The 24,602-nt window shown below is 41.5% G+C and overlaps 1 protein-coding gene across 4 annotated transcripts; it reads right to left on the bottom strand.

Annotated features, from left to right (window-relative positions):
- Positions 1–35: 35 nt before the first annotated feature.
- vaspb (vasodilator stimulated phosphoprotein b) lies at positions 36–22,355 on the bottom strand. 4 transcript variants are annotated; one of them, XM_058079744.2, is made up of 15 exons: positions 22,221–22,355; positions 21,836–22,131; positions 9,767–9,938; positions 8,699–8,879; positions 8,490–8,556; positions 5,941–6,038; positions 5,579–5,847; positions 5,028–5,146; positions 3,054–3,105; positions 2,919–2,946; positions 2,810–2,861; positions 2,598–2,654; positions 2,136–2,208; positions 2,002–2,059; positions 36–1,164 (listed from the first exon to the last, which is right to left on the bottom strand). In XM_058079744.2, the coding sequence occupies exons 2-15, from the start codon at positions 21,838–21,840 to the stop codon at positions 1,130–1,132; spliced, it is 1,266 nt and encodes a 421-aa protein (XP_057935727.2). In that variant the 5' UTR covers positions 21,841–22,131; positions 22,221–22,355; the 3' UTR covers positions 36–1,129. The 4 variants fall into 4 exon arrangements, with proteins under 4 accessions (XP_057935727.2, XP_078648976.1, XP_078648977.1 ...); XM_078792850.1 differs by having other exon boundaries at positions 5,028–5,143; XM_078792851.1 differs by lacking the exon at positions 2,598–2,654.
- Between the last annotated feature and the right edge of the window lie 2,247 nt (positions 22,356–24,602).

Here is a 24,602-nt window from a genome sequence, read left to right as displayed (position 1 = left end):
AGAAAACAGGCTGGAAAAAACTTGAGACAAAATAATGCATTTCAAGAAGCAGCTGTATTGGACTATAAAGGCATTTCTAATCCAGTGTCTCTAAGCTGTTTTCTTTATATTTCAGTGTAAAAAGCCTAGATTCTCTAAGAAAAAGAAACCCAAAACAACATCTCATAAGAAAACAATCAAAATTAAACAAAAAAAATAATCCCCATTCACCAGTCATTTTAATTAAAATAGAAAAACCATTTCATTTTTTAACACTTTCCCTCAAAACAAATATATATTTATCCTTATATATATATATATTTATATATTTATTCTCAAGGCAGTTGGTCATGGCCAAATTAATTGACCTATTCATGGCCATGTTTTTTTTTTTTCAGAAAAAGTAGAAAATATAGCGTAATAGAACAAAGAACCAGCAGAATTACAGTTTAAGACCACTGCACTGGCCAACAACAAACATGGGGGGTGGCGGAGTCTGTCAAGGCAGTGTGGCACACGCTCACACCCAACTCCAGAGGAAGTGCAATGCAGCATTCCGCTTATCCATGGGCGACCACTTTGCTCTGCTCTTCTTCCCACAGCAGTGAAGGCTTGGAGCTGCAGTCAGGGTTCTCTAATCTAATCCCAACGGTTGCTTTTATATCTTCCAGATTAGCACGAATGGAAATAAAACAGCAGGTGTGTGACCTCAACATTGAGCATATTGCTGTTACAGTACAAATGTGGCCAATACCTTGAATCCCTGAATACTGCTTTTGTGTCTTGTTAGACCGGGACACGTAGCAGAATAGATTCCTGACATGAAAATGACAACGGGTGCCGCAGCTGGGACTGATTCCCACAGAGGACACATTGGGATGAGGATGAACGAATGGCGAGAGAAGCGGGATTGGCGAGCCATCTTTGAATGAGTGGCATGGCGGCCTGAGGAGGCAGTTCCCTGGGTTACCATTTACAAGAAGAGCATATGTGTGCATGGTGACACAAAAGCAGTGTGTGTGTGTGTATGTGTGTGTCTGAGAGAGAGAGAAGACAAAAATGAGAAATCCCTGGGCTACATCATAGAGGGCGCAGTGGAGCAACGGTCCCCACAGGCCTCCATCCATCACATCCCTCTGCTACATCGCAACTATGTGCTTCTCTTTTGCAGCTCCTGGATGAAGGCTGTGAAGTGGGAAAGGAAAAACCATCAGTGACGAGATTACGTTAAGGAGTATAGAGTATATCCGAATAATGGGCTTTGCTCTAATAAGACATAGCGTCTGCCCAATGTGTTAAAAATATCAGTTTAGTAATAAAGTAAACCACCACCAAGTGTGCTATGACTTATTCTGTTCTACGACAGGTGGCTACACAGGGAAGTATTAAATACAGTGGTAATACAGTAAATACAGTGGTATGAAAACATTTGGGCACCACAATAATTTTCAAAATTTTCCTTTATAAATCACTGGTTGTTGGGATCAGCCATTCCAGGTAAATATAACATACAGCAGATGAACAGTTATTATTCGTCAAAGAATATCAAAGAGGAGAACAACTTGCAAAGGTGCTCAAATATATACAGCTGCCTACCTTTGTTTAAATAATTATTGCACACTTTCTGTAAATTCTATAAACTTCATTTCACTTCTCATCTATCACTGTGTTTGTCGGCTATATTATATTTAACTAAAATGGCTGATTCTGCCATCTAGTGGAAGAGTATTTCATTGTTTGGTTGTCATTGTATGTTGCTGCCATTGAAAGACCAATTAATCAATTATTTATACTCAATAAAGGAGAATTTCCAACCAATGAAGTGAAATTGGATAATTTCCCACAGCAACTCCTGATCGCTCATAATTTAATTAAAATATATAATGTATTGAAAAAAAATTGCCACTGAAAATAAAAACCCTCCCTTTGAAGCTTTCTTTATCCCTAATAGATACGCTCTACTCTCTGCAGTTGAGTAAACATCCACTGTATGAGGTAGCACTATTTTTTTTTTAATCTCACCTTTGATTATTTCTTCCTTTACTTTTTGAAGTTCTTTCCGCACCTCCTCAAGGATGTCCTACAGAAAACAAAAAAAAATCTCTCACTTTTAATGTATAATTTGGCAGAGACTTCAAGATCCTCAATTAAGATACCTGTTTCATTTTCTCTAAGTCTGATTCGTCCACTTGTCCGCTTGCATCATTGCCATTGTTTGCAGGCTTCACCCTGTGCATTGACAGAACACAGATGGAAAAATCGGGGGTCTCCGTGTGAGGAAAAAAGAAGCACTGGAAGGCTGAGCTGCTAGGATACTACAAAGTTAGTCAAATCTTCTCATAGTTTTTTTATGAAGTCGAGAACTGGTTAAATTAAATAGATACTGATATTTCATAAATGTGCTATACATACTAAGTAAATAGGCAAAACCAATCCATTCCAACAGCTATGAAAGAGCAGTAATATGACCAAAAGGGGGCAGCACTGACCATAAAGTATCCGATAGCCAGACGGGGAAACATACATGCTTTTGTGTATCTATCAGCTGTAAAATGTGTTTGAAGAAAAGCGTGGGTGGGCGGAGGGAAGGTCGTGAGCAGGGGTGACAGCATGTGTACCTGGAACTTTGGGACAATGAGGAGATGGGGTCCATGCTCTTGGGAATGGAGTTATTCCTGTTAGTGACATATGCACATACACTCTTAGGGTGGGAATGGTGGACATTCACAAATTCACTTGGAATGCACATGCACAGTGATGAAGGGATACACGGAGGGTGAGTTCACATACACACAATGCATGACTGTCTGCTACTGCAGCCATGAATTACCTGGACATTGTTGATGATGATGATGATTTCTCCCATGGTCTTCTCACGATGTCTGACAAAGAGAATGGATGAAAGAGGATGACTCTTGGGCAAATCTTGTACTACTCACCACTTTGACCTTGATGATCTGAGTCATCCTGTGGAAAAAAGACAAAGATACTGTTTAGCGTGAGTCATTTCACAGACGAGTCTCTTTTTTGGCCAATCGTTTCGTGGCACATTGTTCTTCCGTGCGGCTACGTACATTGTCTTGTGTCTTCATAGGTGGCTTCTCTCCAGTGTCTGCAGCTTTTCTCCTGATGTAAAACAAGGCAATTTATTGGGGTTTAGGCCAAACCAAGAGTAGAAAACTACAGAAGAACATTTTTGCCAAACTAAATTGAGATATCTTTGTCTTAAACTACACACTCTCTTGCACAGTTGTGCATTGTTTTGTGCATGTTTGTGCTGCTCTCTGAAGGGAGTAGTTAACAGCATGGTAAGAGATTTTCGTTTTTAGATTTGGCTTTTCTAATCATCTATTAGCCTTATAAAATGATGAACTTGGATTAGCAGCCATACCAGGAGATTGATGCAGAGGACTGACAGTTGTTGATAGTAGGCCTCTATGCAAAAATGTACATCCTTCTTTGAAAATCATCTGATTCATTTTAATTGTTTGTGAAATGGAAAAACTTGTTTGTGAAATGCATGAAAACAATATATACAGTGAAGAAAATAAGTATTTGAACACCCTGCTATTTTGCTATTTCTCCCACTTAGAAATCATGGAGGGGTCTGAAATTTTCATCGTAGGTGCATGTCCACTGTGAGAGAGATAAACTAAAAAGAAAAATCCAGAAATCACAATGCATGATTTTTTAACAATTTATTTGTGTGATACAGCTGCTAATAAGTATTTGAACACCTGAGAAAATGAATGTTAATATTTGGTACAGTAGCCTTTGTTTGCTATTACAGAGGTCAAACGTTTCCTGTAGTTTTTCACCAGGTTTGCACACACTGCAGGAGGGATCTTGGCCCACTCCTCCACACAGATCTTCTCTAGATCAGTCCGGTTTCTGGGCTGTCGCTGAGAAACACGGAGTTTGAGCTCCCTCCAAAGATTTTCGATTGGGTTCAGGTCTGGAGACTGGCTGGGCCATGCTAGAACCTTGATATGCTTCTTACGGAGCCACTCCTTGGTTTTCCTGGCTGTGTGCTTCGGGTCGTTGTCGTGTTGGAAGACCCAGCCACGACCCATCTTCAATGCTCTGACAGAGGGAAGGAGGTTGTTCCCCAAAATCTCACAATACACGGCCCCAGTCATCCTCTCTTTAATGCAGTGCACTCGTCCTGTCCCATGTGCAGAAAAACACCCCCAAAGCATGATGCTACCACCCCCATGCTTCACAGTAGGGATGGTGTTCTTCGGATTGTACTCTTCATTTTTCTTCCTCCAAACACGCTTATTGGAATTATGACCAAAAAGTTCTATTTTGGTCTCATTTATTACCTACAGTAACCTTGGAAACGGTTGTCCCAGCTCTTTTCAGGTCATTGACCAAGTCCTGTCGTGTAGTTCTGGGCTGATTCCTCACCTTTCTTAGAATCATTGAGACCCCACGAGGTGATATCTTGCATGGGGCTCCACTCCGATTGAGATTGACCGTCATGTTTAGCTTCTTCCATTTTCTAATGATAGCTCCAACAGTGGACCTTTTTTCACCAAGCTGCTTGGTAATTGCTCCGTAGCCCTTTCCAGCCTTGTGGAGGTGTACAATTTTGTCTCTGGTGTCTTTGGACAGCTCTTTGGTCTTCGCCATGTTACAAGTTAAAGTCTTACTGATTGTATGGGGTGGACAGGTGTCTTTATGCAGCTAACGACCTCAAACAGGTGCATCTGATTCAGGATGATACATGGAGTGCAGGTGGACTTCTAATGGGCAGACTAACAGGTCTTTCAGGGTCAGAATTCTAGATGATACACAGGTGTTCAAATACTTATTTGCAGCTGTATCACACAAATAAATTGTTAAAAAATCATGCATTGTGATTTCTGGATTTTTCTTTTTAGTTTATCTCTCTCACAGTGGACATGCACCTACGATGAAAATTTCAGACCCCTCCATGATTTCTAAGTGGGAGAAATAGCAAAATAGCAGGGTGTTCAAATACTTATTTTCTTCACTGTATATATATATATATATTTTTTTTTTTTTTTTGCAGCAGTACATACCTTCGGGCCAAGATGGCACTCATCTCACCCATCAGGTCTCCACCTCCTCCAATAGAGGAGTTGCTGCTACGGCTAGCGTCTGCTCTGCCTGCTGGAGCTGCAGAGGATCCATCCTCCTGCTGAGAGCAGAAATTGGTCCACACAATAACAGTAATTGCATACCATATCAACTGAAAAACTGAACCAAACCACAATGCTTCTATCTTGCAAAGTCTCATGAAATACCCAATATGCACTGGCGCAGTGCTATCCAAAATACAGCTTGGGGGCCGTTTTCGGTCCACAACTCGTTATGATCAGATAGCTTGGCATATATAGACCTGCACTGGATTGGTTTTAGCATAGTCAATGTACAAAATGTGCAACATGCACTTACAATGAGACTTGGATGTCATTTTCCCTTCCTCACCTGCCACCTCCAGCGTGCACTCATATTGCTCTACTGTATTGCTTGCCATCACTTTATTAGACACTGCTGTATCACTGCAAAATTGCTGACATTGTGGCTTAATGTGATCAGTGACAAGCCATACTTCATTCTTCATACTCACTTTAGAAGTCTTGCGAAGTTTCGCTCCTGCTAAGGCAGCCGCCAAGCCTGCGCCTCCTCCACCACCACCAAGCCCCCCGGCTCCAGCAGAGGGCAGGGGTGGAGCTGGTGGCGGTCCTCCGGGTGGCGGTCCTCCAGATGGGGGTCCAGCCGGCGGGGGTCCTGGAGGGGGAGGAATGCCACCTCCCGAAGGAGGACAGGGGGGAGGGGGAGGAGCCGGTGGCGGAGCATGGCCACCAGGGGCCAACGGTGGCGCTGGAGGAACAGAGACTACAAAAAAAGACATTATGGTAGTGCATCTTTTCGCAATAACACACCCTAAAGATCTGAAAACATGTTGGGTTGTTGGTTATTCTTTCTGACCTGCTGCAGCTTGCCGCTCTCGCTCCATTTTCTCTCTCTCCTGACGCTCTCGCTCTTGTCGCTCACGTTCTTGCTGTTCCAGCCTCTGCTGCTCCAACCTGCAGACACGGAAGTCACCGTCACCTTGTACATTAGCCGTCTCTAAACTTCGACGGCCTGACCCAATAATCAGTATAGCTCCGATACTGGCCAAATTTAATAAGTCAGACATGGGCGGGGGCGGGGAATATTACCACTCAGACCCAATCCAAACGCCAAAACTTCGCAGCGCAGTTGCTAGAGCATAACGCAATTTAGTTTAGCGCTGTTGTCATCTCAGCTTTACATGCCATTTGTTGACACGGTAGCAGCAATGAATGTTTCAACATCACAAACGTGATCGAGCTTTTGCAAAAGCACCACAGTATGCAGAGTTTTCACTGTCAACTAGTACCAAGAAGACGGGTGATCCACAATCATTCAACCTTCAACAAGTGTGGCGAGCAGGAAGCTCTTCAGCACAGCCACTCACATTTGAGGGTTCAAGAGGGGAGGTACTACAGTACATTTTCCAAATAGATTGTTTACCATTATTTGTATATTCAGTTAGAATTATGGCCCTGCAAGCAAAAGCGCAGCAGCACATATTACTATTCCACATTCACTGCATTAACAGTTAACATTGCAACTTGTTTTTTGCTGTGTCATTGAGGTCTCAGCCACATTGCGTGTTAAGTATTTCATTGTCCACTTGACGGTAATTCCTTTTTTGTGTGTTTTAAGACTCAGACTGAAACTTGTATCAGGTTTCACTTCATTCAACTTTATTTTGAATATTTGAAAGAGGCTAAAGGGTATGATGACTGACCGTGACGCTTTCAGAAATGTATTCAAGGACACACTGAACATCACAACATCTTTATAATTTTAATATGCGTGGTCTAAATAATCATAAATACAAAGAAAAGTTTGAAAATATTTTTATAATTCCAAATGGTGATTAGTCATGAGAAATTAATTTGAAAACCATGATCAGTCAGATTAAGTACATTCATACAATTATTTTGCTGTAACAAGAAAGGAGAAAAGAAGTTTGGTGTCCGTATTGGCTCAGTATGAGCGCCAGACATGAAAAAAGTGGTTTCAGGCCATCCCTTGTACAATCAAGAATAAAGACATTTTGTGCCCCTATTGTGAAAAACAGTGACAAAACACACATTGCGGCTGTTATTCCAAAGTATTAGACGCAATCCACTGAAGTCATTGCATTGTGCAGGATTCACTAAAAAGTGATCTAAAGTCTATAGCACAGGTCGTGGTCACTAAGAAGTCCGCAGATGGGCACGGTGGCCTAATTCGAGCTGCTTCAGTTCTCTTTGACTAAGAGCCCCCCCCCCCCAACCCCCCATCACATCTGGCATGCTGCAACAACAGCTGCATGCAACCACAGCGTGCATACAATGCAAACATGGAGCCACTTGAGAGTGTACACAGTGTGACTGTCACTTTAAATGTGACTGAAAGCTTTGGGGGAGGGTTGATCAGGTCTATTGCTTTAAAATGTAAACCCATTCCATATTGTCATTTGACATGGGTAGACGTGTATCATTCTTTTATTTGTGCGCTCATTCAACATACAACCACGAGTGTAAATAACATCTACCCGGTTGTAAATCTGTGATGGATTTTGAAGGTTTTAATAGCAGCGCTTTACTCCCTAAGCCACAGCATGGCAGCAAGCACCAGGACAAACAGTAATTTGATGGACAGCCTCTCTGGCCAATCACAAAGCTTTTAGTCCAAACGAGATTAAAAAGGTTAATGCCAAGTCTGTGCAGGCATGTATGGTGCCACCATAATGGCCTCTGTTGGAGGAGCAGATAAATGGATGAAGAGAATGTGCGGCTGATGTGAGATGTGTCCGGCGTGCTGTCTATTTAACCTTTAACCTACAGGGGCTGACTGCGAGTTTAGCTGTGTCAGGCTAATGCCCTCAAATCCTTTGCGTATGCTAGTGTGCAAAACTTCCAAGAGGACTAATGCAGAGGCTTAGGCGGCCTGGATTGACTATTGATTGTTAAATCAAGTAAATGGAGAAAATGCAATCTGCATTTATGGACTAGACAGGAGCAACAGCAAATTTATAGCAGATATTTTCATGAAAGAGCATGGCTAATTTGTTGCTATGTCCAGCTTGTGTCGTAAAAAAGACCTTTTTGCTTGATGGTGGCCATGTTTTTCAACTAATCTTGCTATAATATTGTACACCTATTTTCAGTAGTGTTTTAAATAATCAAAATACAGCAAGATACTGCAACTATTACATGCTATCATAAGTGTACGTGTTCATGCATGATCGCAGCATTTATATCAAACAACGCAACAAATGTTTCTAGAGGTTTTTTAAAAAGGCTTCATAGTCAGAATAGGTGTGTCCCGATGATGTCCGTTGTTAACAAGCTCATGTTGACTCATTTTCTTGTGTTGTAATGCGCACAAAAGGGAAAGAAATGCGTGTGGACAAAATTAAAGTTGCTGAATCATGTCAGGGACCCTTTAAGATTTCATACCTCCGCTGCTGCTCAATCTCTTCAAGAGATGGACCATTTGAGACTGGCCGAGGAAGGGTTGCATAGCCTGTAAAAAAACAAAACAAAAAAAAGACAAAACACATACTAAATACAAAGGAAACGAGGATGAATGAAGATTCTCAGAAATCCTATTATACACAATTCCGTTATTCTATTGTCACTTATGCAGTGTTTAAATCAAGCGGCACCTGCATCTGCGATGGAGTTGAGCACCTCAAGAGCATGCGCCATGCCATTGGCAAAGAGCGCAGCGTCCTCCTTGCTGCCGAAGTTGAGTCCCCACACCTGTCGGGCATCCCGCCATTGGTGGAAATTAGGTGTGGCTTGGTTGTACTTCAACCCTCTCACAATAGGACAGTTTATAACCACCTGCGAGGGCACAAGATCAAAGCACAACAACATGACGTTCTCCTCTAAATCCACATAGAGCAAAAGATTAAAAAAATGAATGTGGTTTTCGGGAGATTTTCCAGTTATTAAAGCACAAAGCTGTCTTTCCTTCATCATCATGGATCACTCATTCAATCCACTAGGTGGCATCAAGCGGACCAATACGAAGGGAAACAATGTTGTGGTTTTGAGTGTTGCCTGAATGTGCTGACACCCCATTTCACTATTTGTTTAACAGCCTCTGGATTCCAGAGAGCCCAGACCTAGAGGCGAGGGTGAAAATCATACAGAGCAGGGAAAAAAAGTTGCATTATCTATCGGGTATTAGACTCCCCACTTTCTCTACGATAAGACACACGCAGAAGAGAAAAATGGTCCAGACTGGGTAACAAACCCTTTCCTAAATTGTCACAGGAAATGCTTGACCAGGCTAACTATCTCACAGGAAACATAATCCACTTTGAGACTCCCTCTCTGGGGAACACTTAGCTTTGTGAATGTTTAAACGGAGAGACGCTGAGGCAGCAGGCAAAGTGAGAGCACACAGGACAAGAATAGATCCCTCTAAACTCACTTAACTCCTGTTACTGAACTTCATCTAATGCGATCTCATGAGTCATGATCAGGGGATCCTGAATTTGAATGTTAGTGATACGTCCTGACGTCCCTGCAGTGTGTGTAAAAGAAAAGCGGTAGCTGGATGGAGAGAAATTTCAAAGCTATCGCTACTTTGCAGCTTATTTCCGGTTTTGTGGTCATCACGTACCCCTGTGGTGTGGCGGCACCATTAGAAGTATGTCCACAAGCCATATGACAGAGACGGGTAGCAATAAGAAATGAATTACTGTACATGCCAGCCACCCTACCTGCTGATCTGTTTGCATCTTGCGTCCCACTATCCGGAAGGCATTGTTGGAGGGATTGTGGTAGATCTGCACTCGGCTGAAGGTCTGAGGTCCAGCACCTGCCGGCATCCACTTCTTATTGCCATCATCGTAGATCATCACTGTGGCCCGAGCCTGGCAGATACTCGACTCACTAGAACGGAGGACATGGAATTAGTCTATGCCTGGAATTACAATATAGAGTAGCCATAACAGCAGACAGTGACACAGCCTCTCATTTCTCAGACATTACCCAATCAACATCCTGTCGAGATCAAACACTCTATTTGGTAATTTCCTGCCACTACCATCAGATACATTTATTGCATGAGAGCAGTATATAATCATATGAGGCAAAGTAATAGAATAATGTGCTGTATTATTGTTATGTGGGAAACAAAATACAAGGTTTGATTGCAAACAAGATGGGAGGCACAACCACAATGGAGGTCGACAAAGACAGGAAGTTGTGTCGATCTCAGGATTCTTCCACCTGTTTCTACATCACGACAGGAAAAAAACTACAAATTAACTTTAAAAGGATCTTATTTGCGATGTGGATTACGTTCCTACACACCCAGAACCGGGTATGAGACGTGTTTTGACTTCTGTTGTTATAGTACCACAGGTAATAACTAGCTAATTTGCACCAAACTTCGTCTGACAAAGTTGGGCATTTGTGTATTTCGGTTCATAAAGTTATCCCTTTGGCTTAGTCAGACTGGTATACTTTCACTATCCCAGCAGTACACTGTGAAACCAGTGAAGCCAATGTGCGTACATGTGCGTACAATGGACAGGCAGGATCGCGAAGTGATACGACGGCAGAGAAAATACAGGAGCCATTTTTGTGATGCAAATGTATCATGCTTTTGAACATATTGTTTTGAGAAGAACTGTCCACAGCTACTAGCTGGAACTACTTTCCTCAGCACTGAAATCAAACCAGAACTCAGCTCAGGACACAAAGTGGGGAGTTGACGGAACTCACTGCTTATGGAGGTGTCATACAAGTTCATGTAAAAAAATCCCAACTATCCCTTTAATATTAAGTTTGGAGAAAAAAAAATGTAATCTCCACATTCAGGTAAGACAGACTCTAAAATTCTCTAAAACAACAGCGACACCAAACAAGTACATGGCTCACAAGAGAAAGAAACATGACCAGAAAAAAAGGACAACCCACTGCCAAGTCCAGTTTTACTATTCATCCTCCTCTTTATTCACCCACCCTTCTGCCCCCATTGCTCCTTAATCCATCTCTTCCTCCATCTGTCCCATCCACGATACAATCTGCCACTTCCTGTGACACAACACCTCCACAGCACAACCCACTTCCTGCTGCAAACCCCTCCACATAAGGACTGATTCAGCCGGATTGATCAATGAGATACTCCCACACGGACTGGGAGAACACAGAACAGCATCACTGTGACTCAATTGTTTTGAATTGGCTTCATGAGACCAAATTCACATCAGTCAACTGCGGATGCAACTGTAATTGCATTGCACTGGTAATTGGTGTCTGAGGTGGGGACGGGGAGGTGGGGACAGGGGGGGTTACTCATAACATAACTTCAAAGGTTTGTTATTATCTTCAGTCATGCTTGAACGATGCTGGTGCTGCAACTCATACCGTGGTTTGTACAGACAGAAATAAGTATTACAGGTTGATAGTATTTCAAATTGGAGGGAGATGGTAAAACTGGGGGCATGACAGAAAACTATTGACAACTACTCCTCGGCTCGTCTGCGTTTATGGGCTCACCTTGCTCATTTAGTTTGAATGAAATAGTCCCACACCACGGCTTTGGCTTTTGCTTTGCAATCATTTTTCCTGCTCCTAATTTCTACATTACTTTGCATTGCTCCTCACAAGGCAACATTCTGCTGTGTGTATGCCAGTGGCCCCGCCTTCCCTCAGAGACAAAGGGAATGACTGTATGAGTACCAGGGAGGGCTCACTTTGATCAAACCGCTGGTTTATGGAACCAAAGCCTTTCGTGCCTGTTTGGAGGCGAGAGTTAATATTTTGAGACACCCCTAGTAATAAGTATTGCAGAATAAACAGATACAGAATATATCATTAAGTATTGACTTGTTATATCATTAAGTGAATTAATTCATATATATACACCATATACTTGTACTGTTGGCTCATATTGATACCTTGTTTGAGTTTCACCTAATCTGTTAATTAATTTGACTCCACATATTGATATGCCAAACATCTTAGTGCTGTGCATTGGGGGGGCGCTAATTTACAAGGAATGTCCCATGTCTCCTTGGCTCCATCCATCAGGTTAAAAATGGATTGCGCCTGGACGATTAAACATCAAAAAATAGTGCCGGGATTCCTGATAGGATGTGCCTGGAGTACGATGTTGATGTGCGGTCAAGGGAAAGGGCTTATGGGAACTGGGTTGGGACGGACACTTTGGACTGGGAAGTGGATGCATTTTTAATGGCACAGAAAGTGATGGCTCAGGGGTGAGACTGAGTGAGCAGCTGCATTATTGATAGAACTACGGACAGAGAGAGTCTAAAAGCCATTGTGGTGCGTGCATATACGGACTAGGCGGTGTAGACACCCTCACACCTGTCATCTGACCCACAGGGTACATAGCCTAAAGAGGACCAAGGAATGAGTAGGAATCATTTGTGATGAAATATTCCACAGCTGGCATAGCACGGTACTCAGTTCAGCCTCTGAAGCCCACTCCAGGCCTTCAACGTGTTGCATGGTGGCCTTCTCCCAACAGAAAAATGGACTTTGCCTTTGGCATAACTGACTCTTGAGATTGTTTTAATCCATATTCTTTCAGAAAATGCTGTGCTTCCCCTGAATATCACTGGCTCCCACTTGGCCCCAATGGAAGCTTTGCCTTTGGCATAACTGACTCTTGAGATTGTTTTAATCCATATTCTTTCAGAAAATGCTGTGCTTCCCCTGAATATCACTGGCTCCCACTTGGCCCCAATGGAAGCAGACCGTAACAGCAAAAAGTGAAGCTCAATTTTCCAAATCTACACCAATATGTCCTTCCTTGGCCCATGCCCCACCCCTCTACAAACGTTTGTGGGAATTGTTTTATTTTTGCGTAATCTTACTGACAGAGTGGCAAACCGAACCAAAAATCTTTCATGAAGTCAAAGAACATGAACACGCATACACCCAAAGTCGAGCTGTTGAAAATGGCTGCACAACAAAGTTGACACCATAACCAACAGACATAGCGGGGTTTTCCTTTAGTTAGTACACACATTGGTAGCAAAGTATGCTGTGCATGCTTGTGTGACAAAAACAGTCAAATGTTTTCAAAAGTTTGAACAAAGACAAAATGGCAATATTTAGAGGAGACGTGAACAGTAATCATTGAGATGTGGAAAAGGGGTAGGATTAAAAACGCTCTGCTTATTCCAGTCATTTTCGGACAAGTTGAATTGTGCAAGTGTAAACATGTGATGGACATCTATGTAATTAGTTAAGTAGGTCCAAAACAAATGAAAGTGGTGTATGTCGTGAAGGTACCAACCATGCTTCTCCCTTGACTACCATTCGTCTGTGTATATGTGACATGTCTGGTAAGTAATGTGATACAGGTATGTATACTATCAGGAGGAGGGGTATAAGCATAATTATTCTGCCATCACCAAAACATTTTTCTCCAAGAATACTGTTGTCTTCTCAACAAAAAAGGGGCTGATTTTCGGGACTAAAATCCAATGTAAACAAACCCTACGCGTCCAGTCTGCTCATGACATAAACATACTCCAAACACCGTCTTTCTGGCCTCATCCTTCTGTGGTTCCTTGGCCAGTGAGGGGTTAACAGGAAACTGCAGTGCAAGCCTGGGGAACATGCTCTCTTGGAAATGTCTGTATAAGGGAGTATACGGCTCTCGCAGCTCTTTGCCACAGTGCTGGCAAGCCCGGTCAAGCCTCGTCGCTCTGTCTTCTCCCTCCTCCAGCCTCTCTCTCTCTCTCTCTCTCTAAATCCAACAATTTAACAAGATCTGCACGGGGGACTCTTCGTCTTATGCAACATGGCAGCACATACTCCGGCTAAACAGACCTGACTTACTGTATGATAAAAGGGAGGTAGAGCACATAGAACTAATTGTTGCGTAACTGCAGGTGACCTTGGGCATCGCTGGATTGCCATTTTAAATAAACAATACGTGGAATACAGTTGAGATTAGGCAGACTGAGGCTAGACACTAAAGTAGAGTACATTAATGCCTACAGCATCTCCGATTCACTGTCTCTTCATGGCTTTTGCCAGGTCCCTGGGATTGTAATGGCACTATTTAAGACTCTTTGCCCTTGTGTGTAGAGCCAACTATTTTTTAATGAAGCCCTTGCTTCAGGGAGCTATTATTTAAGTGAATCCCACACAAAGAAGAGACCAGGGGATACAATAGTAATATTTGACCAACAATTGGCAAACAAGAACACATGCAGGCATCGATATTGGCTTTTTTGCCTGAAACCGATATGCAAATAAATACGATGATAAACTCAGCCGGCTGCACCTTGCATGCAAGACCTAATGATGGTGAACCTTCTCGTCCCACTTATTATTCAGAAGTGAACTGGATTCTGGGCTGGTGAAGCTCCCCACTTTCTTACATGGGAAAAAAACAGTTAAAAATGTCCTCAAACTTTACTCCGACGGCGGCTCAAAAATGGGCTGGCTTCACTCTAGTGAATAAGATCCTACATTATGCTACAAGCTTTTGGTGTCTTTATATTACTTTTTACAACAAATTAACTTCTTTTGTGAAAAATTATGTATGCATGTCACGAGATTAAAATATGACAAGATTTCTAGTTGTGAAAAAAAAATTAATCACACAGTAAATGAAAGGTGTGGATGTAAATGTCCCTTTGTTTCTGCTACAGCAACTTGAATAGCACAAGTGGGAAAGTCCAAATACAAGACGGCAGTGTCGACAGAAATAAGAGGAAATGTACGTTTCAAAGCGGAAACATGTACCTCAATGCACCTTCCTCTATGTCGACCTGCTTTGAAATCTGCACTGTGCAACCGTGATATTGGAGGTTTTACACACAATTAAATTAGGCCAACCTCTAAAGTCATATGTGATGTACACAGACGATTACAACATCATTTATCTGCCAGTGTGATTGCTCAGATTTAGCAAAGAACCAAAAAGTTTAGCAACTGTGGACTGAAGGCTCTGCTACGCCTCAACAAGCACAAAATGCACCGCTCACTTCATGCAGCGCACACACAAAGACGCACGCACGTGCACACGTACACACGCAAACACACACACGCAGGTTGCAGGCTGGCTTTTCCAGACTACTATTCTTAGTTCCTCTCAGTATCTTCTGCATGAATGGAATTATATTGTCAGCTGAAACATATCCAGGCAGAAAAACCCTCCGCGTTTTTGCAAGCTGACTCATCCTCTTACTGGCATTGTTTATGGAGCAGTGACAGCATTAACCTAGACAGACTTTGGCAAACAGAAGGAAAAAAAATCACCGATATATGTCATCAGTTGACCATTTGAAGAGGAGACTTCCTGACTCTGAGGAAGGCACAACTGGCACCCTCAATGCCCATATTTGGAACCAGCTCACCTCTGTCCTTCCCTATTGTGAGCGCAATTCCTTTTACAGGTTGGAGCATATCCTTTATTGTTCAGCCCAAAGAAGGAGGCTGACCTACTGTGACTTTTACACAGTTCTCATGTTTTTAAGCACTTTACCTAGCATAAGTGGAAAATGTACTTTCAAGTAATGTACTAGCTATTTGAGGTGTGGGATTCAGTTTGAATTCAAGTGGATGACAAAGTCACACTATGTCTAGGGAACTTTTGCACCTTATCTTTGGCCCCCAGAGACCCAGTAACAATAGTCTACTTAAAGTTACCTTTCATGAACCAAAATAACCTTAGAACAGCTATGATTCAGCATAGGTCAAACAGGTTCTCATTTTAAAAAGCCATCAATCAGGCCAAATTCTGTCAAATTCAATATTTTCTCAGCTTGTACTGAATACATCATCTTGTATTAAGTCATGTGTAAAAGATGGGTTCCAATTAAGATGAGCAATTTCCATTATGTTCCATTATGCAGTTGACCCTGTGAATTCGCTAGTGTCCAGTAGCCATTAGCCATGCTGATCCCCACAATATCTAAACTATGTGTAGATATGCAATAGATTGCACTGTGATGCAAACATCTCTGCATTTAGCTCTGGTAAAAACAAAAAAACATCAACAGCAGGGCTCCACAGTCCTCCATTGTTTATATTGCAATACAGTCATTTACATTTTATATGATGAAATAAATGTGATTTTTTTGTAGTTAAGAAAAACAGTTGGACTCTCTAAATTCAGTTTAACATTATTAGAGCCCTGTAGACATTAAGTATACAGCCGAGTGCAGGCATGACTGCAAGGTTTATAGTGTGTATAAAGCACTTGATGCGCGGTTCCAATCCCGGGGCTGTTGAAAATGACATTTGGGCGTATGAATTATTTGCAGGTTTTCGCTATTCGTTGATGGTTCCTGCATTGCACTGTTACATTTCTTTGGACAGATAATGACAATGATAACATAAATCCTTCATAAGAGTTTCATTTAATAAATTATATCTAGGAATTCCATGGTTTTCTTATTATTTCCAAAATCAATTATACTCTTATATGAATAACTACAGTGTAACATTGTACTTTCAAAAAATGTAACTAATAAGATATTTTTGTCATCGTTATATACTCAAGTATATTTTCACCACGTTATGTTTAAAAAGGCTTTTAAATGTAAGGAACATTTTACAATGTCGGGTGAAAAAATACGAGAAGCACCTTCATTTTTGAACGCAGCTCATCTTAGCTGTAAAAACACATTGTTCACACACGTGCAACACAGTTGCGTGATCAAGGGTCACATTTTATTACTGCAAAGAGCCACATCATACCTTTGTTCAGCAAGAGTTATTGATGTTGAAGTGTCAGCTCAATTAACTGCGAAAAACAAAGGACTGAACATAGCCTCGATGGTACTTTCATTTACTATTTATTAGTACTTGGTGGATTTGATGCTGTAATTTCTCGCATTTCCACTGCAAGTTAAGAGTCTTTAGCTCTTCACAAAAGGTAACAAACACGGCTGGGCAAAATATGAGCACATCCGGATAAAAACCACAACCTTCATCAAGCAAAACGTCTCTGCAGGAGCCCCGGCCAGACTTTGTGCATAACTGGCATTTGTCTTAATAATTATGACCTGTTTTACACGTATGCAAGCATGTGTCTTTGAGCACAACACACAGACAACGCCACATTTGTCATTTACATGTGGAAAAATGAGTTTCAAACATAATACCCAAGAGCAGCCATTAAAGAAAGAAAAACAGCAGCCACCACCAAGGAAAATGGGACAACAGAAGGTTTTGTATGTTGCGGCAAAGCGTCTAATCCAAGAGGCAGGTCTGTATAATGGCCTATTTATGAGCATAGGAGGTGGGAGGACCTAGAGGGGTACACTGTTTCAGAAAAGTCTGTGCGTGTGTGTGTGTGGTGGGGGACAAATTCACAGTGCGACAATGACAAGACTCACTAAGCTGTGTGGGTACATTAGACACACTTTTGCACCATAGTTCGAAGAACAACATGTACCTACTCACAAAGCATGACATAAGGCCACTGCTTTGAATCCATGTGAATTCCCACAATTAACTTATTATCATATTGCTTAATACAGCACAGTGCAGCTATTTTGCTCAAGACTGAAATTTCCAGTTCTGTAAACGGGGGAATTTTGTCACACCATTCTGAGGAAATGTGCGTTTTTGCGGTGTAACGATGCGGTGGAAAATATTTCTGACGCTTTTTAAAGAAGAACCCTTTGCTAGGAACCTTTAGATATCACATTTCACAAGAAAAATCTGACAGTGCAAGTGAGGCTACAGCAAGTGGAGACAAGCATGGAACAACACACCAGAAGCTGCTGTTAAAGATGTTACACAACACTGTGGCATGAACACACTGCCGTTGAAGCAATAGCAACGGGTTACATCTTGTGGAGTTTTAAATGGGCATGCACAATAACGTTGATAAATTCCCTCAATAACAGCTCCCGGCTTTTGGGACATTAGGGTAGGAGGTTTTTCATCAAGGTTATGACAACAACACTGAAAAGATCAAGATAAGAGCTGCCTACCAAGCAAAACAAAAAAAGCTGAGACAGAAAATAGACCAAGGCGGCCATTTGTCCTGCTTTTAAGGTTGATCAATACAACTCAGAGTTAAGAATGTTAATACAAAGGGGGGCGGGGGGCACAGTCTGGCATTGCTTCCGGCTTTTAAACAAAGCACAGAGAACTCACTGAGATGCAAACCCGAGCTATCAAGCCGCAGACATAACACAACATTTTTTTTAGAAATCCAGTCCATGAGTCATGAGTGTAGGCTGGAATCACCTCGCTAACACGAATGCTGACACATACACAACGTGGATCTACTTCCTGTGCCACTGAAGATAGGGTTAACATGAGTCAGAATATATAGGCACTCTGCTGAATAACATGGAGGGACAAAACATTGACCAAAAAAAAATCAGTGAAATATTGCTTTTTGGTGACATATTGTCAGTCATAGTTCGCAGTTATCTGACAATAACGTGCATCACTGATGTACATTCATTGTTTTTCAAAGTGTTTTAATAATAGCCCTTAGTCATTAGTCAACCATAAATCATCCATGCATCCATTTTCTATGCCGCTTATCCTCATTAGGGTCAAAGAGCCTATCCCAGCTGACTCTGCACTGGTCTCCTCTGTTGCTAGGTGGTTTGGCATAGTTCTGGCGAAACAGTAAGGAGTACTACATGACAATTGTCATCTACTTGAATAGTTTGCACGGTCACAGCAAATAGATGGTTGTTTTTAATGAACGGCTAAGAGCTGCCAAATTCAGCGACTATGAAGGCCTAGCGTAACCTCTGTCCATGACTTTATATTTATGGCATGCAGCGATAACAAAGAAAGGCAACAACATTTTGTTGGCAATTTCACTGCTGTGTTATTGTGCAATGACAATAAAAAAGTCTATCTTAAAAAGTGTGGAAACGGCAAGAATTGTAACAAAAAAGGCAGCTGAAAAGTTTCAAACACGCCGCTGAGACATGAGCTCATTTGAAGAGAAACGGTTGCACTTTTGACCTGCCGGCTATAGTTGTGGGTCAACATTGACATTCCACAGGGACGAATGACAAAGAACATGAAGCCGCATTCCAGTCCTCGCCTCAGCAAGGTACCACCAACAAGAGAAGGCTGGTCTCGAGAGAAAGCAAGAAGGGCCGCTGATGCCGTGAAAAAACTGAAGTGGCGTGCAACCAACTGTGAGGTCATAGTTAAGGTGGCCAGTACAGGATCATCAGAGATGCTATTATTACTCTGCTGCTCCTTGTTTTTCAGCAAGGAAGCGGGGGCAGAACTGTCACATAGTAAATACAATTGGCAGCTGTGCTTTGGCACCAAGTCAGAGTCTAAAGTCCACTATGCCAGATTGCTGTACAGATTTACATCAACATAGCAGCCCAGGACAAAACCAAACCAGGCGACCCTACCAATGAGGCTAAGCAAACCTAATCAAAGAGCATTTCCCCATGTGGTGGATTAAATGATTCCTTTACCCAACATGAGACACAGTAGTCCACCATAATGTCATACAGCTGCAGCCCCAAAACTAGGAGTAGGCCGGGTCATATAGTGTTGCGTGCTGACTGAAAAAACACTTCTTATCTCTTCTTTACAGTCATGGGAACTAGATTTATTGTGCATGATCATCATGGTGTACACATGTGTCTGACTACTTTTACCGCTAGCGTGGAAACATTGAGCAAAGTCATACAATTTGTAGTTGAATCCAAATTTCCTGTGAAAACTTGTTTGGGGTTGTGTAAAACTTGCTCTTTGATTTTTCTTTGATGCCAACATAAAAGGCTTCCAGTTGCGTACCAGCAGTCACCCGCCTTTTCTATTTGTACTATGAATGGCAAAATGTTGCAAATTAACTTTGGTTGTACTTTAATGTCCATGAGTATTCCTGGAGATTGATGAGACTAAGCAAAGGGAGATTCAAGGGACTTTGACTATGTTATGGTTGACCGAGGGGAGTATTTCAGGGAGACTACCACAAACATTTTTATGCTAAACTATCTCTTGGGAGAGAAAAGTGACAACATATCAAGGCCAGGGCGGTTTTCTAGCTGACACTGCCTTGTTGATAGGCAGAGGTCTATCTCAAATTGACGAGTACTCCTCGCTACAAATAAACCATACAGATGCAGATCATCCAATCTTTACCAAGAACAGAAGAAAATCAGTTTGGACAAAACCTTGTCCAAAAAACATGCTTGCAGGTCATAATTCGGCATGAAAGCATCCATTTTGATTTGTATAAGCATAGTAGTAGCGCCACAGTAAATATCCTGATAATAAGTAGTATTTCCTATGACCAAAAATGTAAAGACGTGCTAAGCTGAAGACTGTTGAGGATCTTGTCAAGTGGCACGTTAGCCTGTTTCACAAATGGGAGAGAGGAACGCATTTCTGTGTTGGGTTTGTGTTTTGAACACATTTAATAACAAACAATTAACAGATGCCAAGTCTCTACAAAGACTGTTTATGTAACGTGGGAATATTGACGTACTTGTTAATGACATGGAATATGTACTTTATTTTCCTTAACGCACATTTGCAAAAATATTTTGTGTAACATTACACTTTTCTTGTGATAACACGACTTTATTCTTAATTTTTCATCACAATTTTACTTTAATCCCCAGTGTGACCTTAATAAAATGAACCATTTAATTAACTTTTGAAAACTATTTACAAATATTGTAAAATAGTTTTGTCTTTCCTAAGCCATTGCCCCCCACCCCATGCAGAAAGTTTAAAGGAATTTTGTTGAGTAGTTTCTGCATCATGAACATCAGTGCTACCTGAGAGTGCATGACACCTCCATGCCATCTACACCAGAAACATAAAAAAACAGTATAAATAGTTGCATTCACATCTGTTATCTGAGTCTAGCTCCGAGCTGCCTTCTTATGCAACTCTTATCAATGTTAAAGAAGAAATATGCCCAATAACAAATAAACAATGGACCAACCGTGTAAGCCAAGATGCATTCTTACAGTGCAGTGGCAAGATAAAAATAAAAAAAAACTAGTCATGCAGGTTACCAACCCTGCATTGCACTGAACAGGCATGTGGCCCACAATAAAAAAAAAAACATTTCCACAGTAAGCTTGCTAAACATCACAAGTGATGAAATGGAGCAAGCTACTCATTGCTTTACAACTGAGGAACAAGAAACTATCATATCAGTGCTGAGGTGGGGGCGCTTAAGTGAGGAGTGGTGGTTTTCAAAGCATGTAATTTCCAAGTGCACACAGGCTGTGACAGGATGTGGAATTTGAGGACACTGAGCAATTCTGCTGCTGTGGGAGAGAGAGACAGAGAGAAAGAGAGAAATACTAGTAGATGATGCATTGTTTTATGTGTGGTAATGAAATGCATGCATTCACACAGAAGACTAACACTGTGTGTAATTTGGGGCAATTGCTGATCCTGCAGGCTTAGGAAAGACTCCGTAAATGTTAGATTCCACTACATTTCTGCTGACCACAACGAGGTAAAATAGTTACAGTGACATATTTTCAAACAACGTCGCTTGAGAGTCAACACGGGGATGTTTGAAAGGCACACAACGTCGATCTGACCTGTTCAACTACTTGGGAATAGCTTTGCAAAGATTGAACAGGTAGACCGGGCTGTCATGACGGTTACACGCTTCCTGATATTCACTCGCAAAGGTCACCAAAAACAGCTTAAAAAGCACACTATTAAAGCAAGAGTTGTTGGTGTTGAGGTCTTTTTAACGTTGACAAAGGCGCTGTTTAAAAAACATGTCGAATGGTAACCCTGCGCCTTTGTTCAAACTAATGGCCCCAAACAAGAAACACAATGAACATGACGGGATTTGAGTCGCTGTTACTAACCTCATTGTTCGGCCGGAGTAAAACTCCTCTCCTGGCGGGCAACTTTGGGCTCACTTCAAAGCGGAAGCCCCTGCTGATTAAACTCGAACAAGCCAAAAACCCCTCAAAACACGAGGATATTCAACGGAGGAGAGTCGCATCTACACCCGCAGACGGGGTAGCTACTAGCGGGATAAACCGAGCACACCTCGACGATTTCCTGGTTGTGTGGGGCTGAAGAGGGGGAGGGAAGAGGGGGAGTGGATACAGTAGCGGAGCGGGCTTGTCAAGTCCAATCACCAGCTCACATTCGGTTCCTGCCGGCAAGAAAGACGCGTAAATACTGTCGAAAGGCAAAAAATAAATAAATGAAAGTTCACCCCTGGCTACGTTTCTGGAATCTGACCTCTTTCGCCAGACGTGTTTCCCTCCCAGACCGCTCGTTGAGTCTGTGAACTACTCACTGGAGTGTGACCCAGCCCCGTCAGCCTCAAAGAGGTCTGTGAGGTCCTTTGATGTGTTCACAGCGCCTCGGAAAAAGCATACTTCCTTTTGTGATTGAAGAAACCAAATTGTTGCGTAAATTCAATTGAAAAATGTATATGTATGTATAAAAATGTATACGAATATAGATAAAACTTTGGGTCATAGGTAATAAACTGTGTTTTAGTGTTATAGTATCACCATTTGTTACATTACTCATTTTTTATCTTTAAAAAAAAATCTGACAATGCAGTAAAAACCCACTTCAGGGTTCTTTAATGGCCATGTGCCCCACTTTGGGTCCTGGGTAGGATTTAGCGTTTTTACGTTCTATGTTACCTTAAAAACTATGTATAACACGTAAAGAACCATTCTTATGACTTACAATGCAAATAAATAATTCAAAACCTCATACACAAATTCAGCAAACAACAAAGTGAAATGCAATGAAATAATAAATAATTACCTTCAAAGCCAGGCGGGGCCCTCAGGCAGTTACAAAATGGACCTTCTCACTCCAAAAAATAGAAAAGCTAAATAAAAAGTCATCACATCACATCCTAAGGGGAAAAGTCAGGCCTGTGTCAGGTTTGATTTACATGTATACAACAATGGCACACAGAACTAATTTCAAGAATAAATTAGTTTTAATACATGACACGAAACCTGAGTGCATCCCTGTTGGGTAGAAGTGTATCAAACAACTGTATTTAACACCAAAACATCACTTTGGTGTTCCAATTTCAATTAAGATACACCAAAAATAATATTGCAAATGGCAGCATCTTCACTCTTATTGTATGTTCCTTTTAACTTTAATCCAAAACAACAAACTTCTCCCAACACACAAGATATTTTGAGTATTAGCATACTTGGAAATGTCCAGAAATCATATTTTCAGTCCTCATGGCCTGGTGTAGAAATTACATATAATGTAGCTCAAAGTGTTCAAAGCTTTGTCCTTAAAAAGAGCATGGTGTTCTGTCATATGTAAAGGATCTTTGACTAGCGTTCTTCAAGTAAGACTTTAAAAACAGCAGACAATCTTTGACTCCCATTTTTCTAGTAAGTCCTTAAAAAATAGCATAGAACTTGAATATTAAAATAAGATTACTTAGAAAGTGTGTCTGATCCCAAGGCTCACCAACAGAAGTAATGTTATTTAGTTGTGCTCACAGTGAAAGGAACTTGGATTGGTTGTGATGCAGAACCCTCTAAAAGCATTCCTTCTCTCTAATGGGTACACAAGTGGAAGTTAGGAGGATGAGAAAGGAATGCATTACCACTGCATGCTTAACGTCCACAATCTCACAGCACACACATTGCTATGACCAACTGTTAAGTGTGCCATTTTGGAGCCATGCAACTCCTATAGCTACAGGCTATGTCCAATTTCCTCCCCATCACAGAGTACGCACTTATGCAGACAGTAGCAGACGTATCATATGTGGGGAACATATGCTGGAATGTGTTGTCTTAAGTTACAAAAACGGTTGGTTGGCTTCCCAGAAGAGTATGGTAACCCTCAAAATATTGCAAGAAGGTCATGGCGTAATTATAAGGTTTGTGTCTTTACCACAACTTTATTTCCACAGTATGACGTCAATGGGCCATTTTCCTTCACAGTTGGCTGTGTGACAGGAGGTATGGAATTGGGCAACAGAGTATGTAGGTTGGGGGAAATGCTAACATGTTGAAGCACATACAGTAGAATAGACGATCATTCCATTCAATGCTTTAGCTCCTAAGAATTGTATGAAATAAGGAATTAGTGTGGGCAGAATATAACTGTATGCTACTGTAATGACCCTCGGAGGTGTTCATGCATGTGTTGCCATGGAGAGAGATGTTCCGGCGTTGGGGAAGGAAAAGGGGTGACGGACAGGAAGTGACTGAGAAAACTGCTTTTAGAGTTAGTTGTAGAGATGGGATTTTTGGTTCTTTGAGGGGAGCCGGATCTTGATGAGCCGTTCATTTCAAAGAGCCGTTCAAAAAACTGGCTCATTTGGCTCATTTTTATATTTATTAAGTTTTAAGAAGCCAGCTTGGCCTTCATTCTTTTTATTTTGGAAACAATCACTGTGAGGAATGGATGTAGATATCCCAGCGATATGAGTTTGAATTATTCTGAAATACTGATACTATAACCTTTTAAAGTCTGATCTGGATTCATTGTAAATATTCCACAGGGTGGTGCTATAACACTCTGCTTTGACAGTGTGTGTGTGTGTCTGTCTGTATGTAAAACATGACTTGAACATGTATAAACATTAAAAAACAAAGCAGGCTACAATGAATTTCTGTG

This window comes from Doryrhamphus excisus, linkage group LG8 (genome assembly GCF_037039965.1).
Source record: "Doryrhamphus excisus strain RoL-2023G ecotype Guam linkage group LG8, RoL_Dexc_Guam_v1.1, whole genome shotgun sequence".
NCBI lineage: Eukaryota > Metazoa > Chordata > Actinopteri > Syngnathiformes > Syngnathidae > Doryrhamphus > Doryrhamphus excisus.
The sequence above is the reverse complement of the archived record's forward strand: the minus strand, read 5'-3'. Positions and strand labels throughout refer to the sequence as shown.